Source organism: Helianthus annuus, chromosome 16 (assembly GCF_002127325.2).
Source record: "Helianthus annuus cultivar XRQ/B chromosome 16, HanXRQr2.0-SUNRISE, whole genome shotgun sequence".
NCBI lineage: Eukaryota > Viridiplantae > Streptophyta > Magnoliopsida > Asterales > Asteraceae > Helianthus > Helianthus annuus.
In genome coordinates this window covers 145,846,272-145,870,924 of record NC_035448.2, presented here as the reverse complement: position 1 = coordinate 145,870,924, position 24,653 = coordinate 145,846,272, and the positions used below count along the sequence as shown (strand labels likewise).

At 36.6% G+C, this 24,653-nt stretch overlaps 2 protein-coding genes across 2 annotated transcripts; both read left to right on the top strand.

Annotated features, from left to right (window-relative positions):
* The first annotated feature begins 7,245 nt into the window (after nt 1-7,245).
* On the top strand, nt 7,246-16,733 carry LOC110870908 (50S ribosomal protein L4). The gene is made up of 9 exons (XM_022119979.2): nt 7,246-7,400; nt 8,199-8,356; nt 8,459-8,520; nt 8,693-8,819; nt 14,287-14,435; nt 15,031-15,138; nt 15,221-15,340; nt 16,047-16,220; nt 16,301-16,733. The coding sequence occupies exons 2-9, from the start codon at nt 8,245-8,247 to the stop codon at nt 16,400-16,402; spliced, it is 954 nt and encodes a 317-aa protein (XP_021975671.1). The 5' UTR covers nt 7,246-7,400; nt 8,199-8,244; the 3' UTR covers nt 16,403-16,733.
* A 580-nt stretch (nt 16,734-17,313) lies between these two features.
* Nucleotides 17,314-18,646, top strand: LOC110937650. Its single transcript, XM_022180106.2, has 2 exons — nt 17,314-17,679; nt 17,775-18,646. The coding sequence occupies exons 1-2, from the start codon at nt 17,512-17,514 to the stop codon at nt 18,324-18,326; spliced, it is 720 nt and encodes a 239-aa protein (XP_022035798.1). The 5' UTR covers nt 17,314-17,511; the 3' UTR covers nt 18,327-18,646.
* The last annotated feature ends 6,007 nt before the right edge of the window (nt 18,647-24,653 follow it).

Here is a 24,653-nt window from a genome sequence, read left to right as displayed (position 1 = left end):
TACATTGAATCTGTCTGACAGTCTCACGCGCCCCGCGTAAAGATTTGGTAAATCCTTACGCGCCCCGCCTAAGGTTCCCAGATCAGAATTTACAATTTTGGTCCCTGCACTTCAGAAACACGTATTTTGGCCCATTTTTGGCACGTTTAAGCCCCGTTAACCTCATTTCAAGGCTCTAAGATGAAGTTAAAGTGTAGGGGACTTGAAATATGCTCAAAAATATTCCGGATGTCGGTTCGTTTGGCCGTACGATCGCGATGTTCGCTTAATTACGACGGAATGCGCATAAGCGCGAAAGACGATCCAAATGACGCGACGAATGGATTTTTCTCATGCCAAACACTAAGGCATAATATAAGGATGCTTACATAAATTTTTGGATGTTCGGATGTATTCAGAACGTAAGTTATGCGCGAAAGTGCAAACTTGTGCACTTTTTGACACTTTTAGTCCCTGAATGATCCAAAAGTTTGTTTTAGCATACCAAACACCTCAAAGCCTATTTCTAAGCTATGTAGAGGATATTTAGGGTATGTTTAACTTATGAACATGTTCCGGAATGTTCGTTACAGTTCAAATTGGCATACTTTCGCAGTTTGTCAAGTTTAGTCCCTGTAAGCGAATTAACTTTTTTTTGCTATACCCAAGCCTTCAAAACTTTTTTCTAAGTTATGTAAAGGTTATTTAAGGTATGTTGAGTATATGTTGATGTTCCAGAGTATTTGTCGCATTAAACTGAGTACGTTTACGCACCAGTTTGCGTATAATGCTCTAGAAAGCAATGTAGAGTTTGAAATTGAACAATAATTGATATGTGCAAAACATACACATATTTATACAAGATCCCAAGTATGAAATACAATATTTCATCGGCTTGGTATTTGTTTGATGGTCGCGGTGACACAGGTGTCACATTTATAACATAGATTTGCAAAAAAAAAGCTTATACAGTATCCAAAAAACTAAAAATAACGGAACATCAAAATATATTAATAATGTTTAGAACATGCAAATGGGACTAATGGACAACTTTCTTGAGAATCAACTTCTTTTGAACTTGAGAATAAACAAACGTACACTTGGCAGGATGATTTATACCATTTGGTTTCGTAAACTTGGTACGCCATTGCAAAGCCTCGTATCGAAAACCACTACCATGCGCTTCAGCACGAAAAGAAATCATCGTATCCTCTCCAGCCAGGTTCTGAACACACATCTCCATAGTCATGTCAATTCTGGATGCTTCAGCAAGGTCCGAATTACGACGCTACAAACAATTAATAATATAAAATATTATTACTTAATATGTACGATGGACGGCTACATAAATTAAAAGAAACGGTTTTCTTAGAAAATTCCATGGTAAAAATAACACGGATTAAACGTCACTTACAAAATGCCTGTCGTACTTCCATTCAAACTCGATAGGATGGTAGTCCGGATCAAACTTACTATCTTCTCCAGAATCAGAAACTTCAACATCCTCCTCGTCATTGTCCATCCCATCGCTATCTGAGTTAGTTATGATGGAAGAAGCATCATCTGAATCATATCCAATTGACTCATTATAATCAGGATCAGATTCATCAACATCATTTTCATCATCAATGTGAGCGTCAGAATCTTGTATCTCAATAAATGACGGAACAGGCTTAGGTATGTTTACAGCAGCAGGCGTGTAAACACGCTTCGGCGCAAGAACCTCACAACCATTCAAGTCATACACAACTACCTGGAAATTTTTCTCAAAAATGTACCTCATGACAACGTAATATTCAGGGTATATAGGTACGTACGAAACAACATTGTCCCATCCATCGTAAATCAAATAAACGTTAAGATTAGGGTCTTTAGCAATCAGGACATCAAAACTATCCCACCAATTAACATGGACCTTGAATGTTAACTTGCGAATAGATGGTAAACGTATTGTTCCATCAACGAATTCAGATGGAATGACCTGCATATATATTCACTTTGGTTAAATGCATAAAATTTGATTTCTAAAAAATATAAATAATTGTAAATTAAATAATAACCAGATTGTCATTGGAGTCTTGTGTGAAGCGTTGGCAGAAGTACTCAACATTGCTTACAGTTTCCTCAGTAGACATGGACATAAATAAAGGAACATCTTGACCAAATATTGGATGTGGTTGCATATCCTTAAAAGGTGTTAACAAATAAGAATATAACTCGATTTGCTTAAACATGAGGAAACAACCGTCAGTAAGTGATAGTTTAGCCACAATGTCTTGCCACCCATCCATGAACACAAACCCACCTCTATGCTTAGTAAATAGAACTTGAAATTCTTTACCATTCACAGACTTGATAACAGCTTGATTGTTTGGCTCGGCATACATTAGGAACCTGTTGCTATATTCATATGGTATTTCCTATAAAAAGTTAAAAATATTAAAAACAATATGAAGAAAAAAATGTACATCCTCTCGATCTATCTACAAATAAATATCAATGCAAACCAGAGTAATAAACATAACAAATATTCAGGAAACATACCAAATATTCAGGAAACTCGGATGAAAAAATTGTATAAAAGGACGCCATAGAAATCTGCGTGTGAATACAAACTGAATAACATTAACATAAATCGCTATAAATATATCAAAACAAAACAAAATATTGGACAGTAAAAATTATGCATAACAAAAATAATATAAAACTAAAAATTATGCATAACAAAACTAATATAAAATATTTCAATGAAATTTGAAAACAAAAACAAAAAAAATATATATAAAAAAAACGATCCGGATCTTTTTTATTTCATCACTGATCACTAAGATTGTATAAAATTATACCATCAATAAATCAAAGAATTTTAAGAAAAATCTAAAAAACATAAAACACATTAAAAACGATATGGGTTTTTAATTCGATATAATATAGTAACATGCAGTAAGTTTTTACAAATCAAAACAATTCAATGAGTAAGATAACTTCATCAATAACCTTATCATAAAGAAATTAGAGAAATATACAGGTAATAAAAATTAACTGTTTTTACCAAATATTCACGGAAGTTTTTAACAAATACATTGAAAATCAGATTACCTGATAAGGATGAATATGGACGGATTGATAGTGAATCGGTTGAAGAAGAAAGGGTTTATGGGGAGATGTGAGATATGTTCTTGAAGAGAGAGGATGTATATGATTGTAGAAGATTTGTTAGGAGAATAAAAGATATTATATAGTATCCATTTGTACGGGTCGGATCCAATATTTTCGGGTAAAACGAAAGAAAAAAAGGGACGCTAGTTTTTCCCGCCAAAATGCTGAACCTAGAGGGGCTCATAGCTTGACACCTCAGCAGAATTTATCACATTTATTATATATAATAGATTTTATTGACATTCGAGCATTTATTAATGCTAGGATATACACATTGAAATGAAAATAAAATAACCTAACACATAAGAATTTTCTAAACCCAAAACCATCTTTGGCAATACCAAAAAGCTCTAAAGATGAAAGCAAAATTACCTACACAATTTGCTAAGGCACACATAAGAAGGTCAACACAAGAGCATATGGTTTTCACTTTTCAGTATTCAAGAATATCACTCATAGGTATTTCGACCAACACAAATATATGCTTTTATGTTTTAATACCCTAAGTTTCAGTTTGGATTAAAATAAAATTTAAAAAAAAACAGAGTAAACTGTCAAAATGTTTCAAGAGGTTTGGTCAGTTTTGTTACCTTAGTCCAAAACTCAAACTTTTGAACCTATGTCCCTGTGGTTTCAATTTTATTGTTATTTTCATCCAAAATCAAAATCTGGTCAAATTTTTCTGTTAACATCAATTTTTTTTGTCTTTTTCCTCTCTTTTAATGAAGGGAAAATGGTCTTTTAAAGTTTTATTATAAGAAATTAAAAAAATCTGACTATTTTACCCTTTATTAAAAGGGAGGAAAAGACAAAAAAATGGATGTTAATTGAAAATTCTGAACATATTTTGTTTTGGATGAAAATGACAACAAAATTGAAACCATATGGATCTAAATTCAGAAGGTTTGAGTTTTGGACTAAAGTGGAAAAAGTGACCAAATCTCAGGGACCATTTTAGCAGTTTACTTAAAAAAACAAGAATAGCGAGACTTGAACTCGTGCACATAAAACAGAAAACTAGGAATTTAGCACACCAACAAGCTCAACCTTCATGCTATGGGTTCCATCTAATTATTTTCATAAGGTCTTTGAAAAATTTAACATACCATCTCTATTATATTTTTAAATAACATTGGGGTCTCGGGACCCCGACCCACATACGATGAGTCTTGCCCTGATTATATGGGGGAAAAAGAACCTGAAGAGATAAAACCCACACTCCTAATATTTTTAGTCTTAAAGTCAGTTATATATGCATTTACATGTCAGCCTTCTCGTAGGCTAATAAAATAAATGTTTTCAAAATGACTTCGTGTACTTTTAGCGCAAACCATGTGTAAATTCGATGTGACAAGTTGTGAATACACCCTAAAAACTTTCACTTACGTCTGTTTGATGTTGCGTTTTCAAAATAGATTATGCATTTTCAAAATAGATTTTGCGTTTTCAAAACTGCAGTTTTGAAAGAAGCATGTACCTACATACTGCAGTTTTCAAAACTGCAGTTGAAGATTTCATAAACCATCATCGTCTTATTTCTGAAGAAATTGGGTTCAGTTAAATGGTTGTTCATCGATGATGGTTTATGAAACAACAAGAAACCAAAGGATTCATGGTTTCTGAAAACTCTAATCTTTCTTCAATATACTTATCTCATTCACATTTAAAGTCAAGTTTGAATTCAAATTCATAATCGGTTACGCACAGTAACACCTTGTGGGATATCACCTTCTCTTCTAATTTCAAGAAATTCGAATTCTCCGGTGGTGAACCAGTTGGTTTCCGTCAACCGTAGGTGACCTATTTCTTTTTAGAGTACAAAGTTCCAAATGGGATCATATATCAGTGGCGGACCCATGAATTTTTTTCTGGGGTGCGGAATATTTTCAAAGATTTTAGGCCCCTAGCTGTATAAGAATATCGGTTCATAGTGGGTCGGGTCGGATCATGTAAGACAAAAGAACATCAAACTAAAATTTATAAATCATCAAAAACACGTCAAACGTCATTACAAATTACAAACGTATTTAAAATTGTGCCCTGTTTTTTTTTAAATATATCCAAAATATCATCTAAAGATACTAAACACGCCATAAGTTCATTACATCCTTACTCATTGTTCCTAACACATATAATTTGCTCCATAAGTTCATAAAACAACACTAAACACTTAAACAAAATAAACAATCATGTTCAACCATAGCCCATAACTTTCAATTATATTTTTAAATATTCAAGCCCTAATATTAAATGTTGATTACTTGTAACTAAGCATTTAAACAAACAAAGTATAAATAAAACAACAAAATCATTTAACTACAAGTCTTGAACAACAAAAAAATCAAAAAAATATAAAAAGATTAAACCCTTACACATCTATATTTTCTCCTAATCATCACATAAAACAAAATAAATAAATAAATAAATAAACCATACTAGTTTTATATTGGAATTCTGACGTAATATGGGTCGGTCCAACCAGAATTTTGGTTTTTCCGGTAAAAAAAGCCACCAGGTCGTGAGCAGTGGCGTCAAGTCGCTGGAAGTTTTTTTGGGGCGGGATTTGGAAATGGAATGGGTGGATGGGTTTGAGTTATTTTATTTAGTTCAAATTTCTTTATGTTGGGTTTGGGCTTGTGTTAATAAAAATTGATTGCAGATTGGGTTTTGATTGGATTAAATATGGTTAATAATTTTTTTTTCTAAGTGGGGCGGTTGAAAATTTCTAAGGGGTGCGGGTGAAAAATTTCAAGGGGTGCGGTCAGAATTTCCGGCGAAAAATAACACTAAAAAATATTTTTTCAGGGGGTGCGCCCGCCCACCCTTACCTTAGGGTGGGTACGCCCCTGGATCATATTTCCTCTACAAACTATTCGGATTGATTAAGGTGGTGGCATTGATGCCTTGGTTGATGCTATGTATGGTCTTAATGGTCTGTAACCCATTTCTTTATGGAGCCAGTCTAATATGGCGCCTGCGTCTGGTGAGCTCAGCATTGTTGAAGGAGGGAGAATAAGGGTTTTGTTATGTGAAATTGGGTTGGATTGAGTTTGATTATAGTGAATGAGTTTGGGAGTGGAAATGAAACCCTAGAATTTGTTTGTTTGTTTGTTTTTTTTTTTGTTTTTTTTTTGAGTTAAATCCATGTGGTTTGGGCCATTTTTTCACTTTAGTCCAAAGGTTTCATTTTTAACCTGTGGATCCAAAAAGGTTTCACAGTTGCCATTTTAGTCCACTGGGTTAACTTCATCAATTTTTTCTGTTAACGAGAAGGCCAATTCAGTCATTTTATATGGCTGAATTGCCCTTTTAGTTAACAGAATTACATACAAAATGACCGAATTGGCCTTCTCGTTAACTGGAAAAAATGGATGAAGTTAACCAAGTGGACTAAAATGGCAACTTTGAAACCTTTTTGGACCCACAGATTAAAAATGAAACCTTTGGACTAAACTGGCAAAATGACCCAAACCACAGGGATTAAAATGACATTTAACTCTTTTTTTTTGGAGGGGGGGGGGGGTTGTTAGGTTTGTAGTTTTAGGTGAGGTGGGATAAAATTAGGGTTTTTAAGATAACCATAAGGGTAAATAGGTCATTTCATAATACACTAATGTTCTCAGTAACGACAAGATGACAGAAGGGCCAAGATTGATTAAATTGGCCATACTAAGACGTCAAAATTTTAGAAATAAAGGGTAAGAACGTCAACACCAAAACGACAAGGGTAAAATTGTAAAATCTTCCACTTTTTTTTGAACGGCAAGGAACAACGTGCCAACCACCATGACACCGGCCGCTGTGGTCAAGGTCGACCACTCGACCGCCGCCAGCCCCTTGGCTCTCCCAGATGCGCGAAAACCCGACCTCCACCCGCCCGAAGGCACGGCAGTGGAATAATAAATCTCACATTCCATCCAAGACGAACCAACGCCACCCGTATTCACCCTTCACTAGATGCCGCAGAAAATAATAAGAAGAGTGAGAGTCGAACCTGGATCACAAGGAACACAAATCTTTTCCCAACCACTTCAACACTTCCTCATTATTTCTCACATACTTGTATCATATTTCCAAACACACCCCAAACCCATGACCCAAACACCACCTCTTAATCCTTTTTGAGGTTTTCATCATCATTATATCACTTTGACACATTTACCCCTCAGAAACCACCAATTTCATATTCCCGTACGTACAATACAACAATCGCCACCACCACTCCATAGCGGCAGCTCGGCCTTCCGCCATTGCCGGACCAGGTACCTCTCTCTCTCTCCGTTTTCGATCTATATTATAAACATACTGTAAGTTACCTTCAATGTCCCTTCTGGTTAACGCTTCAATCGCACTAAACCCTAAACCCTAAGTCACTCGATAATGCTACAGTAATTTAGGGTTTAATGCTTTAGATTTCTCATTTTAAGTAGTTTTGTTGTAATTTCTTGTTGCTAATCTACATTTGTTAGGTTTGTTGTTTGTTAATTAGGTTTCTTTATTCTGTCTAAAATTATATATGTGATTTTTCTGTACCGAGTGCTTTCTGTTTCGATTATTGAAAGTTTTTATTTAGTTTTGAATGATCTTGATGTTTTTGCACAATATGTGACATGAAAACGGTTAGGCTTCGGTTTTAGCTAAATTTCGGTATTCAGTACCTATATGGTAAGGACCGGTTCGCTACGGTACCAGCACCGATCTCATTTCTACTTGATGTATAGTCTGTTATAGGTATCCAGTTTTATGCAAAGTTTAAGTATAGCAATTTTGAAGATGAAAAGCAGAGTGCTTCATATTCAGGCTTCAAAGCTACCTTTTGGGAGTACTCAGATGCATATGTATAAGCTTCTACTAAAATAATGAAAAATGTGGTTTATTTTGAGGTCAAATTGGTAATTCATTGAGCGGATTACTGATATGCATTTGTAATAAATGAACTTTTTTATTGTTATTATCGTTTGTGTATAGTGTATACTCTCTAAACATAAGAAGATACCTACATATGAACAGTTTGAGATAATTAGTAGATTTGGTCTCACCATATTCTAACTTGTTTACAGGTTATTAAAGAACTACAATAAATCTTTCTAGGTTTTTGTTACCAGCATGGCCTTGCGGTGTTCCAGGAAGTTGTTACCCACGGTGGTTTCGGGTTATAAGCCCCATTGCAATAATAATCTGGACGTTGCGCGTCGATCCTTCCACATTCTTTCTAATGGTAAGATATGCGTATTTCACTAGTTAAAGTCTTTGTGCTGATCACTTGATGATGTTATTAACTCAAATTTATGGGGCTTATAATTTCCGATTCGGCATATAGGCTTGCATGATCATGAAAATGCCGATACACAGTCTTCTATGGAATGTTCAATCCTTAGAAAGGTAAGTAATTTCTGTCAGTATGTTATATGCTTTATCTTCAATGATTGGTTTAGTTTAATGCAGTATTATTTAAGTTTCATTTGGCTTTAGCTGCAGACCATATTATTGTAATTTCAGTTTTTTTTGACTTTAGTAATAGATTTTTTATTATAAATCATATATTTATGTGCAGGTAGGATTTTCTTTGATGGGCACTAGAGGGCTCTGTACTTCCATGCTAAGTCCAGAATCAAGTGAAGGCTCATTCCCCTCTGATCTACTATCCAGAAAACAAATTATAACTCCTGAACGTGCTATAGGTATCTGCATAAAATCACATCAACCCCCTAATTCTTTTAAGTGTTTTAAATTTATATTTGCTATTACCCAAGTGCCAATGTGCCATATGTTATATACTTCTTTATTTTGTTGGTATACTTATTTATTTTCTTACAACTACAACTAAGATTGCTCATCAGATAAAACAGAGGGTGGTGAACGTATCGGTAGAAGGACCTTAAACTGAAATAGTGAACTATTTGTATATCTATTTGTTTGGTAGTGAGTGGTTTTAGTAAATAAATGATGTTTGAATAACGATATTGGACACATCATATTCATGAATGCTGATATTACCTTGGACCGGCCGAGAAAGATTTACGCAGTATTAGATAAATAGACCATGCACTTAAGAGTAACATTCTCACTCGACAATTCCCTACTGCTTTTAACGAATTACATGCCCTGATTTCTGACCATGACTTTATGATCAAAAAATCTTTACCCACTGTCCCTCCTGCCCAGGCATTCACAGCCGCAACCAACAACCCCGTACCCGCTACATCTCCTCTCGGCCCCTCTCACTCTCCCACCATCCAAGCCTTACAACAACTTGTTAACCAACTGAGCATTCAGCCCCAGTCCTTGCAACCAGCTTTACCTCAACCTCAAGCATATTACACCAACCGTTCTGGAAATACTAGGGGCCGTGGTCAAAACAACAGACGGGGGCGAGGTTCTTACAACAACAATACAAACTACAATCACCGTAATCAGAACAGCAACAACCGCAACCAGTTTTCATGGGCATCTACCCAGAACACAGTTTTTGGTACATGTATTCGATGTGGAATTGGCCACATCCTCTCTCAGTGCCCCAACCGAGACCCGTCTACCATGCGTGGTCGTTCACCGTCTGCCAATTATGCTGATGCCCGCTCACAAGCTTCCACCTCTTGGCGTCCGGATACCGGTTCTACTCACCATGTGACACCTGATCTTTCAAGCTTTGAGTATTCTGAACCATATAATGGTGGGGACAATCTTTTTGTTGGTGATGGTAAGGCTCTCCCAATCCTTCATATTGGTTCTTCTCGTTATTATTCTCCAAACCGAACTTTTTCCCTAAACAATATCCTTCATGTTCCAACAATTAAACAAAACCTCCTTTCCGTTCAACAATTTTGTCATGATAATAACGTTTTCTTTGAATTTCACTCTACTTTCTTTTCTGTGAAGGACAAGTTTACACGCACTACCCTCCTCACGGGTCCCAGCAATGATGGTCTTTACTCATTCTGTCTTCCTCGGATTCAGGATGTTCCCAAAGTTGCTTTCTCCACTGCTCGTGCTTCGTACAAGACTTGGCATCAAAGGCTTGGTCATCCACATCATCAAACTTTAAATTCTATGCTTTCTAAGTATTTTTTACCTGTTTCAGACAAAAATTCTGGTTTTGCTTGTGATTCTTGTTTTGTGGGAAAATCTTCCAAACTTTCATTACCTTTATCTGATTATAAAAGTTCACATGTCTTAGATTTGGTTATTTGTGATGTTTGGGGCCCTGCACCAGTTTCTTCGTATGATGGTCACCATTATTTTTTATTATGTGTTGATCATTATTCTAAATTCATGTGGTTCTTTCCCTTAAAACTTAAATCTGATGTGTTTATCACTTTCCAACACTTCATAACCATGGCTGAACGACAGTTTAAAACAAAACTTAAATCGGTCCAAACCGACTGGGGAGGTGAGTTTCGAAAATTATCCCCTTTCTTTTTAGAACATGGTATTATCCACAGACTTTCTTGTCCACATACAAGTGAACAGAATGGCGTCGTTGAGCGTCGTCATCGCCACGTCGTTGAAACTGGGCTTACTTTACTCGCTCAATCTCATGTTCCACAAAAATTCTGGCACTTTGCTTTTGGCACGGCAGTTTACTTAATTAACCGGATGCCTTCTCGCTACAACTCACATATGTCTCCATTTGAACATCTTTTCCATCGCAAACCTGATTACTCTTTTCTTCGGGTTTTTGGGTGCCAATGCTACCCACATCTTCGAGCCTACAATTCTCACAAAATGGATTTTCGATCCATTCCGTGTGGTTTTCTCGGATATAGCACCTCACATTACGGATACCGGTGCTTTGATCTCCACTCTAACCGGCTTTATATTGCTCGTCATGTTCGCTTTAATGAACATGCCTTTCCTTTTCAACCATCCCCATCTTCTGCCCAACCAACACCACAATCTCCTTATTATTCCTCTTATCCCACTCCACCTATATCACCAGACCAAACACCTACCACATCGGCCCACTCACACCCACCAGCCCAAGCCCAAACATCCACCACACCAGCCCACTCCACATCACCAGCCCCTACATCACCAACCCATACATCAACCCCCATATCCAACTCAACTCCGCCACCCCCTTCAGCATCCTCACCTACAAACACTACTTCCACTCCTCCATCTGTTTCATCCTCCATACCTGTTCCTCCTCCTCCACCGCCACCTCGAACCCGCCCACATAATTTGCGACCCAATCCGAAACAACCTTCTCGGTACAATCCTTCCTCTTACACTACAACCATCTCCCCGGGTACTGAACCCGTGTCCTTTGCTATTGCCAACAAAGATCCTCACTGGCGGAAAGCCATGGCTGAAGAATACTCGGCGCTTGTTCGAAATGGCACTTGGTCTTTAGTTCCACGTAGTCAAAATATGAATGTTGTGGATTGCAAATGGGTATACAAATTAAAACAGGATCAAACTGGAGCTGTCACGCGTTACAAAGCGCGTCTTGTAGCTAAAGGTTTTCGCCAACAACCGGGTGTGGATTATCATGATACATTTAGCCCGGTTGTCAAGGCTACTACCATTCGTGTTGTCTTGTCTATTGCTGTCACGAGAGGGTGGTCTCTTCGACAATTGGATATACAAAATGCCTTTTTGCATGGTGATTTCAAAGAAACTGTTTATCTCCAACAGCCATCTGGTTTTATTGATCCTCAAAGACCAGATCATGTGTGTCTTCTTCATAAGTCTCTTTATGGGCTTAAACAGGCTCCACGGGCGTGGTTTCATCGGCTGTCATCTGCTCTAATTGCCCTTGGATTTAGAGGATCCAAAACAGATCCCTCCTTGTTTATTTATTCAGTAGGGAACACTCTATTATATATGATGGTTTATGTGGATGATATTATCCTCACTGGCAATTATCCTGCTGCCATTGATAACATTGTTCATCGTCTTAGCACCACTTCTGCGGTTCAAGACTTAGGGAAGTTGTCCTACTTTCTGGGGATTGAGATTGTGCAACATGGCAAAGATATCTTATTGTCTCAAAAGAAATATATTTTGGAATTACTAAGCCGGGCTGGGCTTTCTCAAGCCAAACCGGTTTCTTCACCCATGACCACTTCTGCCAATCTAACACTTGGTGACAGCGCCCCATATGATAACCCGGTTCAGTATCGACAAATTGTTGGGGCTCTTCAGTATGTTACGTTATCTCGCCTAGATCTGACATTTGCAGTCAACAAAGTCTGCCAGTTTATGCATTCTCTCACGGTTAATCATTGGTCAGCTGTTAAACGGATACTGCGATATCTTCGGGGCACATCTGATTTTGGTCTTTTACTGCATCATAAATCTGCCTCGTTACTTCATGCTTATACCGATGCATCTCTTACAGCATATTCTGATTCTGATTGGGCTGGCTGCCCGGATGACCGTCGCTCCACCGGGGGATTTGCCATTTATCTAGGTAACAATCTTGTTTCTTGGGCTGCTCGTAAACAGAAGACTGTCTCTCGGTCATCCACAGAATCTGAATACAAGGCGTTGGCCGACACTGTTGCTGAACTGACTTGGCTTGAGAAACTTCTTCGTGACTTGTGTGTTCCTATCACCACTACTCCTACATTGTGGTGTGACAACTTGGGAGCTACCTACTTATCTGCTAATCCAGTGTTTCATGCCAGAACAAAGCATGTTGAAATTGACTTTCACTTTGTACGCGAAAAGGTTGCTCAACAACAGCTGGTGGTTCAATTTATATCTACACAGGATCAGATTGCTGATGTCTTTACCAAGGCGTTACCCTCACAACGGTTTCTATTTTTAAGGTCCAAGCTACAGGTCGAACCTCGGCCTTAGCTTGCGGGGGAATATTAGATAAATAGACAATTAGTTATTATTAGAGGGTGTGCTATGTAATTATGTTTTCTATTTATACCTCCTGTAATCATCTTTGTTAATCACAATATACACAATACAATTACCAAGTTTAACTCGCAGTATGCAATTGCTCTGTCGCTAGTCCAAAAGAACCTTCCGTTCTTTTGTTATTTTTAATGGTTTTTCTTCTACTACCATCCGTTTGTAGTCTATTAGTGACTACTTGTGCAAAACATCTGTAAAAACTCCATATTGACATCATTGAAGCTTCACTCATTTAGTCTTTATCATTTCATTTGCATATATGGTGGAATGGTGTCTTAGGGGATGGTTCAAATGAAAACCACTTTTATTGTGAAAACTCGAAAACTAACTAAAAAAGCCTAAAAAAACCTAAAAAACATACAAAATTTTTTTTTTTTTACAATTTTTTTAGAAAAATCGCTACTTTTTATATATGGAAAAAATTTTCAAAAAAAAAAAAAATTTTTTTTTTCGGTTGTACTGCACATGTGCACTAATACGGAAAGCCTAAACCACTTAACCCACCCCCCACCGACACCCCCAAAAACCTAAACCCCCCACCCCCCACCCCCCAAAAACCTAAATTCACCCTCCCACCAAAAGCCTAACCCCCCCCCCCTCCCCCAAAAACCTAAACCCCCCACCCCCACCCTCCCGAAAACCTAAAACTAAACCCTAAACATAAACCCGAAAAAAACCTAACCCCCCACCCCCACCTCCCAAAAACCTAAACCCCCCTCCCCCCCCCCCCCCCCCCACACCCAAAAACCTAATCGTAATCCTAAACCTCTAAAAAAACTAACCCTAAAAGCTAAACTAGAATCAAAAAGCTAATTTTAAGCATGTAATGCACATTGTAGTACATGTTATATTGCACATGTGCACTACTATAATAATAGTATTGAAAACAAGACGACACCATAAATCTTTTTTTATGTCATAAAAAATATGCTCGAATATACTTGAATGAAAGATAAGAAAATTTGTGATCTTATGGTGCCATTTTTGTTTTAAAATGATAACGTATGGAGAAATGGGAAATGTTTGAAAAGTTATATATTTTTTGTTCCAATTTTACCCCTCCTTCATTAAAAGTCTTCCCCCCTCCTTTTTAGTGGGTTTTAGTTAGTTTTCTAGTTTTCACAATAACTAGTGGTTTTCATTTGAACCTTCCCCTGGTGTCTTATTCATAGAAGTTCCTTTTTATTTTTGTATTATCACCAATTAGAAAGTTAAATACTGCTACAAATGTGATAATCAACTCATGTTGATGTAACTGAAACATGGACGCAGGGCAATTACAGGATCTGGTGATCCCAGTGACAAATTTTCATAATGAAGACAAAGGAATGATGGTGTTGGCAGGCGACGTTTTTGATGTACCCATTAGGAAGGATATTATTCACCGTGTTGTAAGATGGCAGCTTGCTAAACGACAACAGGTATTATATATTTCTCTAAATTACAACTTAATCTCAGAATATCTACAATCTTTAACTATACCACATTGAATATACTATAACAATTTCTTCCCATCCTAACCTACAAAACAACTAGCCTTGGCCCTTATGTTTTGGTGTGTGTGTGTGTGTGTGTGTGTGTATATATATATATATATAGGGAAAGGGTAAAATGAGAACCACCTTGAGTTGTGAGAACTAGGCCTTACAAAAGGTTTTTTCAAAAAAAAAAAAAAACAAATTTCCCATTTAAAAAAAAATCAACTGTTATAGAAAAACAAAAAAATGTCGCTTGCGAAAATTTACATCGCTGTAATTTTTTTATACTGGTGACATCATCGTTTTGTGAAAAAATGACATCAGTGTAAACAGAGAATAAATATCGGCTCGACACTTTTTAAAATTTTTCTTACAGATGTGTTTGTAACATTTTCATCTATATTTGTGCAAAAAATGGCGACATAACTTGCGCGGGTAGTAGAAGTTCTCACAACTCAAAGTGGTTCTTAATTGAACCGGATTCTATATATATATCAACTATGTTCTTTGCAAATAATGTGTGGACCCCATTTGACAGGGAACCCATTCGACAAAAACAATCAGTGAGGTGAGTGGTACAGGGAGAAAGCCATGGCGCCAAAAGGGTACAGGGCGAGCAAGACATGGAACACTGCGTGGACCCCAGGTAATACATAAATATTGTATGATTTACGCGGGATTTGTACGAATATTAACCAATATGTGGACAAATTGTGGAAAACATACAGTTTAGGCATGGTGCTGTTATGCATGGTCCAAAGCCACGTAGCCATGCTTTTAAGCTCAACAAAAAGGTCAGGCGGTTAGGGCTTAAAATTGCACTATCTGCTCGTGCAGCCGAAGGGAAGGCAAGTTTATTAATATTTTGACTTTCGCGTATTGACGTAATTTATAGATCTTAACATGAACAATCAGAATAAAATTGTTGTAATTCTGTTGCGAATGTATTACACACACATATATAGGGGTGTGAATTTCTTACACGACCCGAAAAACGGCACGAACTTAACACGGAATTCGCAGGTTTGGGTTTAGTCTAAACGGGTTCGGGGCAGTTTCAGATTGAACCCGCGAACCTGTTCAGGCGTTTAGCTAAACGGGTCGGGTTCGGGTCAACCCGGCCGGGTTGGCAGGTTGATCCATTTATATTATATTATATATTTTTTACAACATGTTTATGTCATAAATTAATTTGGATGTGTATTTTATGCTATAATTATAACTTAAAAAGAGAAATTGACATAAAATTTTATAATTTAAATGTAATTGTATTATATACGTTTGTGTCCTTTTAATAAATTTTAATATAAATTTGCGGAAAAAAATAAAAAAAAATCGGGCTGAATGGGTCGTGTTCTGGTCAACCCACGTATATTTAGGTTGTGTTCAGGTTCATATGTATGACACGATTTTCAGGTTCGGGTCGTGTTTGGATTCGTCTAAAATTTCCAGGTTTGGGTCAGGTTGAACTTCCTGCGAACAAAGCCCGTTTAGCACCCCTACATATATATTGTATATTTGTGGTATATGTGATGTGAACATGGGTATGTGCAGCTTTTGGTGTTTGATGATTTAGAGCTCCTGACTCACAAAACAAAGAATATCGTGAGCTATGTGAAGCAAATGGAAGAAACCAAAAAGCTTCTGCTGGTGGATGGAGGTCCAATTGATGAAAAGTTAAAGCTAGCTACTCAAAACTTACATTATGTCAATGTTCTTCCCTCCATTGTAAGCTACCAACATAAAGGGTCGAAGTTACATGAATGGATGTTTTTAAGATGATTTGTAATGTTTGGGGTTTGTTGCAGGGCTTGAATGTGTATAGCATCCTTCTACATGACACATTGGTAATGTCTCGTGATGCTGTTAACAAGATCGTAGAGCGTATGCACACTCCCATCAATCGTTGAATTGGTGCCCAGCTATCACTATTCGGAGTTCTTGTTTTGACTCAGTCTGCTATAAGAGCTTTTGACTTCTTCAAGGGTATGATTGCTTGTTACTTCACTTGATCTTTGTAGGGCTTTTTGTTATAATAGATTACTTGGTATTTAGAGAACATGATGTTTTGACTTTCTAAATGTTTGAATAATCTGAGAAGGGTTATCTTCTAATTGCATTTCTAGAAGACACTTCTCTTGCATTTTGCCCTAAGTATTTCTTGTATTACAACTGGAGTAATTTCCAGGATTCTTGTAGTTTGCTTTGCTTTTGCAACATTCTAATCTTTTTGTACGGCAAGTAGAGTTTCTCATTTTGTTCGAAGGAAATATTGTAGTTGTTTTGTCATCGATGGGTGGAATTAGAGGAGAATAATCCCGTGTCTGACTAAGTTCGTATTATGTAGATTATTCAGTGTGTTGTTTTCGTACAAGTTGTCGTCAGTAGAATAGTTAGGCCGGTGGGTATGGGGGGCACCATGGCCGCCACATCACCCTCCATAGCGCCCTGGGACGCCATCGTCCACACCGCCGCGGTTGGGGGGGGGGGGGGCATGGCCCTTCTGCCAGCACGTTAACGAGGACATTTGAGGTTTTTCGAAGTTGATGGGGGCGCTATAGTTAAAACAGGGGCTTTAAACCACACCATGAAAGTTAAAGGAAGGGGTTTGTGTGACGTGGCGTTGAGGTGTCGTGATAAAGCCCCTTGGGGCTTTATACCACACCCTCCAGCCTTAAAACGAATGTAAAAAAACAAAATCATTACGTCCCCGGTTGAAGTTTATTCTGTTGACTTTTCCTGACCCTAAATCATTCATATGCCCCAAAGTTGCAATCTCAAGAAACCTCAACTATTGCATTGGTGAATGTTAAAAGTGACCATTAAGCAACATCTCAAAATCCAACTCATATCCAGGTCTTTTGCTTTCATCCATGACAATTTGTTTGAAGTCAACCCTTCAAATCCCAAACTTAAAATAGCATCAAAACCTTGGCGTCACCAAGTGGATAACGTTTAAGATTCTTCCATCTTTATAAGAACTCAAACCTTTGCATTTTGTAAAAACTTTGTTTCCACAATGATTTATCAAAAAGAGAAACTTGATTTGGTGTTGGTACCAAGTGGGCTTATAGTCATGTTTGGATACCACCTATGGCTTCTCTATAGATGTCTAAATTGCCCTCATACCACCATTATTGGCTTTGAAAACCATGACAAGAAAGCTTGGGTTGACAAGGTTATGCAGGCAAGATTTCTTCAATCTCTACACAATATTGTAATTTGTACCTTAACACCCTTTTTCTTGAATCATGGAAGTTTTGTTTTTTCGTTTCTCATTAGATGGACAAAAACGCCCTTTCGATACCTCTAAGCGTGCTTTCCTCCAACATATCAGCAGCAATGGTCTTATCATCAATATGTCTAACTCTTTGTGCAATCATCGGCACGTGGGCAGCAAACCGCTCCTCGGTATTTGAAAGCACGTTGATCTATGGAGACACAAGTTCGTCGACTATCTCAATGAAATACATGTGCCTACTACTTTGTTTTCTCTTGGCCTTTGCTTGTTTTGTTGAATCCACAAGATCATTGATTCATGCTACATATTTAATAAGTATACCGAGTAGCAATGTGCCTACAAAATCAGTTGAACTGGCTGTAATTAGGGGTGGGGGATTTTGGTCACTTGGGCTTAGGGCTCTTTATCTAGCATTATTGTTGTTAACATGGTTTTTCGGACCGATTCCAATGTTTGCAACGTCATTAATGATGGTTTGCGTGCTTCATTTTCTTGATACTAACAATATGCCGTTGCATTTGCATCGAGCATCAGAGAAGAGCACTGGATTAAGGCCCGTTGGTCGACTAGTTGCCCAAGCCTTGCCGGAGTAAGGATTGGTCTTCAAAATGTTGTTTAATGAATTCTCCTAGTCTAGTCAAGATAATTAAATTTAGTATAAATTCTTTTAAAAGGATTGATGTAACTACTAACACACGGGTTAATATATCTCGGTTAAATAGCTAATGTAACCCGAAATTATATCTTGGGAGTCTGGTTAGACGTCTAATGTAACCCATTGGTCAAGTGACGAGTTAATGAACCCCAATCTTGTCTCAGTTTATTGGATTAAATTCAGCATGTGTTCGTTGTTTAAAAGATTTATGTCCTAGTTGCCTTTATAGAAGAGACTTTCCTTGCATTTAGCCCTAAATATTTTTACATTACAACTTGTACTTGGCTTTCGGAGCATTCTAATCTTTTTATTTTGCGGGTTTTGAAAGGAAAATATTGTAATTATTTGTGATCGATGGCGGAAGTAGAGGGGAATGATCCCCTAACCGATTAAGGGGCTATTTGTTTAGCTTTTAATGGTTCAGATCTTTAGATCTTTTACTGGTTCAACACTTAATAGTTTAGAATGTTTGTTTCGCGAGCAGATGTCTGAATGGTTCAGACATTTGCCTCTGAATGGTTAAACATTACATTGAGTCTGAATGGTTAAGACCTCTAATCTGAATTGGTCAGATATTTGCCTCTTACTGGTTCAGATTTCTTATTGGTTCAGCACTTAACCATTCAAAAGTTGCCAAACAGCCCCTAAGTTTTGTATCAATGAAGATTATTCAGCGAGGTGTTGTTTTGGAATTTGATCTCTCACTGTGTGTTGCTGATAAAGTAGTTAAAAACGAATGTAAAAACGTAAAAAAACCAAAAGGATATTGTGAAGCCAAGCCGAAAATTTCTTCTGATTCGATTATCATCATGTCTTAACTCTATGTGAGTGTAGCACATGCACTCATGTAATATTTGGGCTCATCAATTAAGTCCTTGAACCTTGTCTACTCGCTTGTCTATCAATAAAACACCGTGCTCTTAATATATTCTTATTAGAGCATCTGCAATAGATGGGTGCAACGTCGACCACAAGGAACACTTGCACAAGCGTCTCTTTTCGCTTCCTACCTCCATAAACATCCTCCCCTCTCTTAAACGTATGTCAACGTTCAATGCCACACAACCACAAACGACTAACATACCACCCATTGTGAAGGGTCTTAATATCATGTTGTTTTAGTTTTTGTGAGGTTTATATCATTGGATATGGTGGTACAAAGTTGAACAATGATCTCATTCACTCCTTGTTTTCACCTACAGAAATAAAAAAGAAAAGTTATAAAATCAAATGTAAACATGAAAAAAAAATAGATAATATCCGAAAATAAATTTATTTTTAAGTTACAACTTGCTATTTTTCTAGTCATGTGAAATAGAACACTAGGATCATAGGATGACAAACAGAAAAAGAAAAAGAGATAACAGAGGTTTGCCTTTATTAAAAAAACAAAAGCAAATGTACAAATGGGCATAGCTATGAAGCTACATGCATTCGTACGGTTAAGGCTGTTTTGGGTGCAAAACAATAATCGTACGTACTTTGCAGGTCTTCTTTATTAAAATCGAAATTATGAAATTACTATTTCTCTAGATGTGTTATGTTTATCAAAAACCATACTTATAGGTAAGGCTTTCATAATTCCCATACCCATAAATCTTACGTTAACATCCCTTTTTACTATATATATCTCTCTCTATTACTCTATATATATGTATGTATAGAGAGAGATAGAGGGAAGGGGTGTGTGAATGAATATTAACTCACGTAGTTAAACCTTTGGTCACATGGACCTTGAATCTTATACGAGACAGTAAATTTGCGTATGACATTAAAAATGTAGTTCACGTGACACATAATTAAACTTAAAAACATGTATTTTATGGCACTAAAGTCTAATAATAATGAGCGAAAAAAGAGACATAATTATGAAGTTATAACATACTAAAAAAATAGATACCTTTATTATATTCTTCTATTTTATAAAACAACTAGGTTAGAACCCCGTGTAATACACGGGTTGAATAAATGTAGTTTTATATATCAAATAATAGAAAAATATATTTTTGAAACCTCGTTTATTACACAGGTTGAATAAATGTAATTTTACATACCAAGTAATAAAAAATATATTTTTAAAAATCTCATTTATTACATGGGTTGAATAAATGTAATTTTATATATTAAATACTAAAAAGTTATATCTTTAAGAACTCTGTGTATTGTACGGGTTAAGTAAATTTTATTTTATATATTAATAATGAAAAAAGTTACATTTTTAAGAAGCTCATGTATTGTATGGGTTGAGCACATGTAATTTTATATACCAATAAATAAAAAGTTATATCTTATTATATCTTTATAAATCCTGTGTATTATAAAACTTTTGGACTAAATTGACAAAATAGCCCAAACCACAGGGACTAAAATGACATTTAACTCTTTACATTATATTAATTCATATTTAGTGTACGTATTTTGTTAATGTCAAGATAAATAATTTTGAAATCTAATAAATATTTCAAAAGATTATATTATCTCCTATCTGAATTGTTTAAATTTAATTTTATAATTATCTTTTAATTAAGATTAATTATCTATAATTAAGTAGGAGATAAAGATGAGAAAACTAAAAAATAGATGGCTCCAATGAATGACATGTGTCCCAAAGTTGGTTTCTTTTATTATATAGTATAGATGTTGCTTTATACTCATAACTATATTATACGTATGGAATGTATCATTAAAAACATCGGGTGTCTTTTTATTTTTCTTCCAGATTTTTAGCTTTGGATAGATGATAGAAGCGCTTGCTTATTACTAGGGAGAAGACCAAAATTTAATTTCTAGCATTGAATAAAATTAGATATATATTAACATTAACAAACTATAAATTAACAACATTTATGTGCATAAAGGTATGTACCTTATGCTTTGTGAGGTTTTAAAAAAAAATGATTTTTTATTTTTAACCTAAAACTATTTGTTTTTTCTATTTATAACACCAAAAGTTTTTATCTCTTACAATTTAATCTCACAACTTTTGCATTTTCAACTTTGGTCTCCACACTTTTCATATTTCGCAGATTTTTCGTTTTAAGTTTTGTAAGTTAACACGGTGTAACGTGTGTGTGGTTTAACGTTTTAACATTTCGTTTTATGTTTCGTACTAGATTTTGCGAGTTAACACGGCTCAACGTGAGCCGTGCGTGTGTGGTTAACCATTTTTACGTCGTCTATCTTTTTCCCATTTGACAAGTTCGTTAGGGGTCCTAAATCGACTTAATTATTATTTTATTTGTTTTACATTGCAGTCTAATTTATTCGCATTAACATACCGTAACTTCAGTATTGGTAGTCGCTGGCAGTGATATGGCATTAGTGCTATTCGGTGCAGTTTTACTCCCCCACTACATTGCGCAGATGGTAAATCTAGTTGGTATAATTTAGAACTAAGAGTAAAGCAACATTTGTCTTTATAAAAACATGGTTTTAAATGAGAACTAATAGAATTTAGATTAAAATATTTTTTTATCCTTTGATTTATGGATGAAAAAGGGGTGGATATATTCATGTTTTAGAAAATGATAAACGTTATAAAAAAAACGTCATTCATGTTTTTTTTTAAATGGTAACTCATACACCCACTAAATTTACTTTTAAATTATATAATGAGGTAAAGGTGGAATAGTTGGGGAAAAATTTGGTGCTTCTTGTGATCCAAGTTTGACTCCCACTATCCCCATTATTTTCAGCGGCATCCAGGTGAAGGACGAATACGGGTGGCGCCGGTTCGTCTTGGAGGGGAGGCTAGGTTTTACCGATTATTCCACTGTCGTGCCTTCGGACGGGTGGAGGTCGGGTTTCCACGCATCTGGGAGAGCCAAGGGGTTGGCGGCGGTCACGTAGTCGACCTTGACCACAACGCCCGGTGACACGATGGTTGGCACATCGTTCCTTTCCGTTCAAAAAAAATATATTATTCTCATCATAGGCATAGAACTCTCACCATTTAAGAGACAACACCTTACTATATTCTTTCTTTGACACCATTAAACTATATGTACTCGGGTATGACATGGCGCCCAAAAGTAACATAACGCCCCCATAGCGCCACCCCACACTAGGGATGGTCACGAGCAGATCCGAACGTTTGCTCGTGCTTGGCTCGTTTACAACCGAGCGAAATCCGAACGAGCATATTTGAGCGTGTAATTTTCCGAGCGAGCGGCGAGCGAGAAGCGAGCGACAAGTAAATTGGACAACCATAGATTTAGCATGTTTCCTTCAATGTCTCCGATATCGGGTCACGACTAAGGTCCAACTGTCCGAGGATGACACTAAGATTGAGGTTGGATCGTCCGAGGATGAGGCTCTGGTTCAAGCAGGTGAGACGATGAATATACAACAAAGAACAATTGTCGCATTGTTGCGTATGGTGAGGGCGAGAGACAATTGACAACTGACGATTGATGAGAGAAAGATGTCAAATATTGTCGCTTCACGACTTAGAGTTTTAGTTTTAAATTTGGTGTTAAATTTTTATTGGTTTGATTAGGCTAGTATGGATAAATATAATTGTATGTTTGAGTATAGTGGTCCAAATCTAATAGAGCGGTATGTATAGAATATGAATATACATGTAACTTGTGTGTGCATATATAATTATATATGTAATAAATTAATAAAAATTAATTCGAGCCAAACTGAGCCGAGCGGACCTTTGCTCATGCTTGGCTCGTTTGCAAACCGAGCGAGCATATTCCGAGCGTTTTCGAGCGATGAGCGATGATCGATTTGAACAACCCTACCCCACACCCCCCAGGGGCGTTATACAACCCAAAATCAGATTCTTGTGAAAATTATCACTCCGCCAAACATGAAAACTCTCTCTCTCTCTCTCTCACACACACACACACACATATATATAGGGTCGGGATTTGGAGAAAACGGTAGAAAGTGTAAGAATGGTGAGAACGCTTATGGATCGTCCGATTAAAACAATCTATGGACTATATTAGGGATGAGCAAAGCGGTATCCGATACCGAACCGATACCGATACCGCCTAATACCGATCCCGAATTTCACCCAAACTAGGTACCGATACCGATACCGAAACATGTTGGTTCAGTATCGGTACAGTACGGTATCGGTATTTTGAGGGTCGTTATCGGCATTATACCGATACCGTACCGTACCGATACCGAAAACGCCAAAAAGTGGATACCGTATAGGATACCGAAAAAATTCGGTATCGGTATTTCGGGATCGGGATCGGGATCGGTATGGGATCGGTATGGGATCGGTATTCTGTGGCATATGCTCATCCCTAGACTAGATTGGTGTGATGGCGTTTTCGTAAATAACATCAATTTTATTACGTAGACGCGCCTCATTAAGGGTAAAAGCGTCTTTACACCTCTATACCAAAACGCCGTACTGATGAATAAAATGCCATTACGGACCAAAACACATCGCTATATAAACAAAAACATCCCAGACATAAAAACACACCCCCAGAACCTGAAACGCCATATTTTCTACTATATACCATTCAACTTACAAACGCCAAAATCCCCAAAACATCAAACACAGCTACTAAAAAAAGGCCATATTTTCTACTATATACCATTCATCTTAGAAAACGCCAAAACACTCAAACATCAAAGATTCCAAAAAAATTGACGGTTCTTTCAGATACACTATTTCCTCAGTAAAACACCAAAAATGCCAAATATCATTTCTTGTATATTCAAATATTGTTCTACGCCAAAGTTTCGGATAATGCATTCTTCCCTGAGGTGTTGTGACTCAAATAATATTTTGCCGCATGAGATGGACAAATCATAAACAAAAAGATGCTCGGGTCAGACTTATGACATTTTCTGTGTTTTGTTCTTAATGAATATTTTAATGACATGAAAAGACGAATGACACTAATGAGTTGTTTGAAGATACATATTCAAAAAAAAAAAAAAAAACTCATGTCAATTTGTCTTTCCAAACGGCCACAAAAACACAAGCATGGCTAAGCCAAACCACCAGCGAACACGATTCAAAGAAGAAAGAGACTGATGACAGTGAAGATTTTGAAGATGAATTGTTTTTATTTTTATTTTTTTAATTTTCTTTTTCTGTTGTTTGCTATGTATTTTTCAACTTAGAATAAAAAAAATACATTATCTTAATAAAACGCCAAACAATCATAATGCATATGAAACGCCATAAATGGAGTAAAAACGCCAAAAACTCCCAAACTATAATGAAAGTAATTTGCAGAAGTATTAATTAATAAAAGCTAAAAATGAAAAAAAAATGCCAAAA

Bases quoted from the DNA above. Each gene is read 5' to 3' on its own strand.
- LOC110870908 (XM_022119979.2), top strand. From the start codon at position 8,245: ATGGCCTTGCGGTGTTCCAGGAAGTTGTTACCCACGGTGGTTTCGGGT. The intron at 8,521-8,692 runs GTAAGTAATTTC...ATTTATGTGCAG, and splicing joins AATGTTCAATCCTTAGAAAG to GTAGGATTTTCTTTGATGGG. The intron at 8,820-14,286 runs GTATCTGCATAA...ACATGGACGCAG, and splicing joins AACTCCTGAACGTGCTATAG to GGCAATTACAGGATCTGGTG.
- LOC110937650 (XM_022180106.2), top strand. From the start codon at position 17,512: ATGATTTATCAAAAAGAGAAACTTGATTTGGTGTTGGTACCAAGTGGG. The intron at 17,680-17,774 runs GCAAGATTTCTT...GTTTCTCATTAG, and splicing joins GGGTTGACAAGGTTATGCAG to ATGGACAAAAACGCCCTTTC.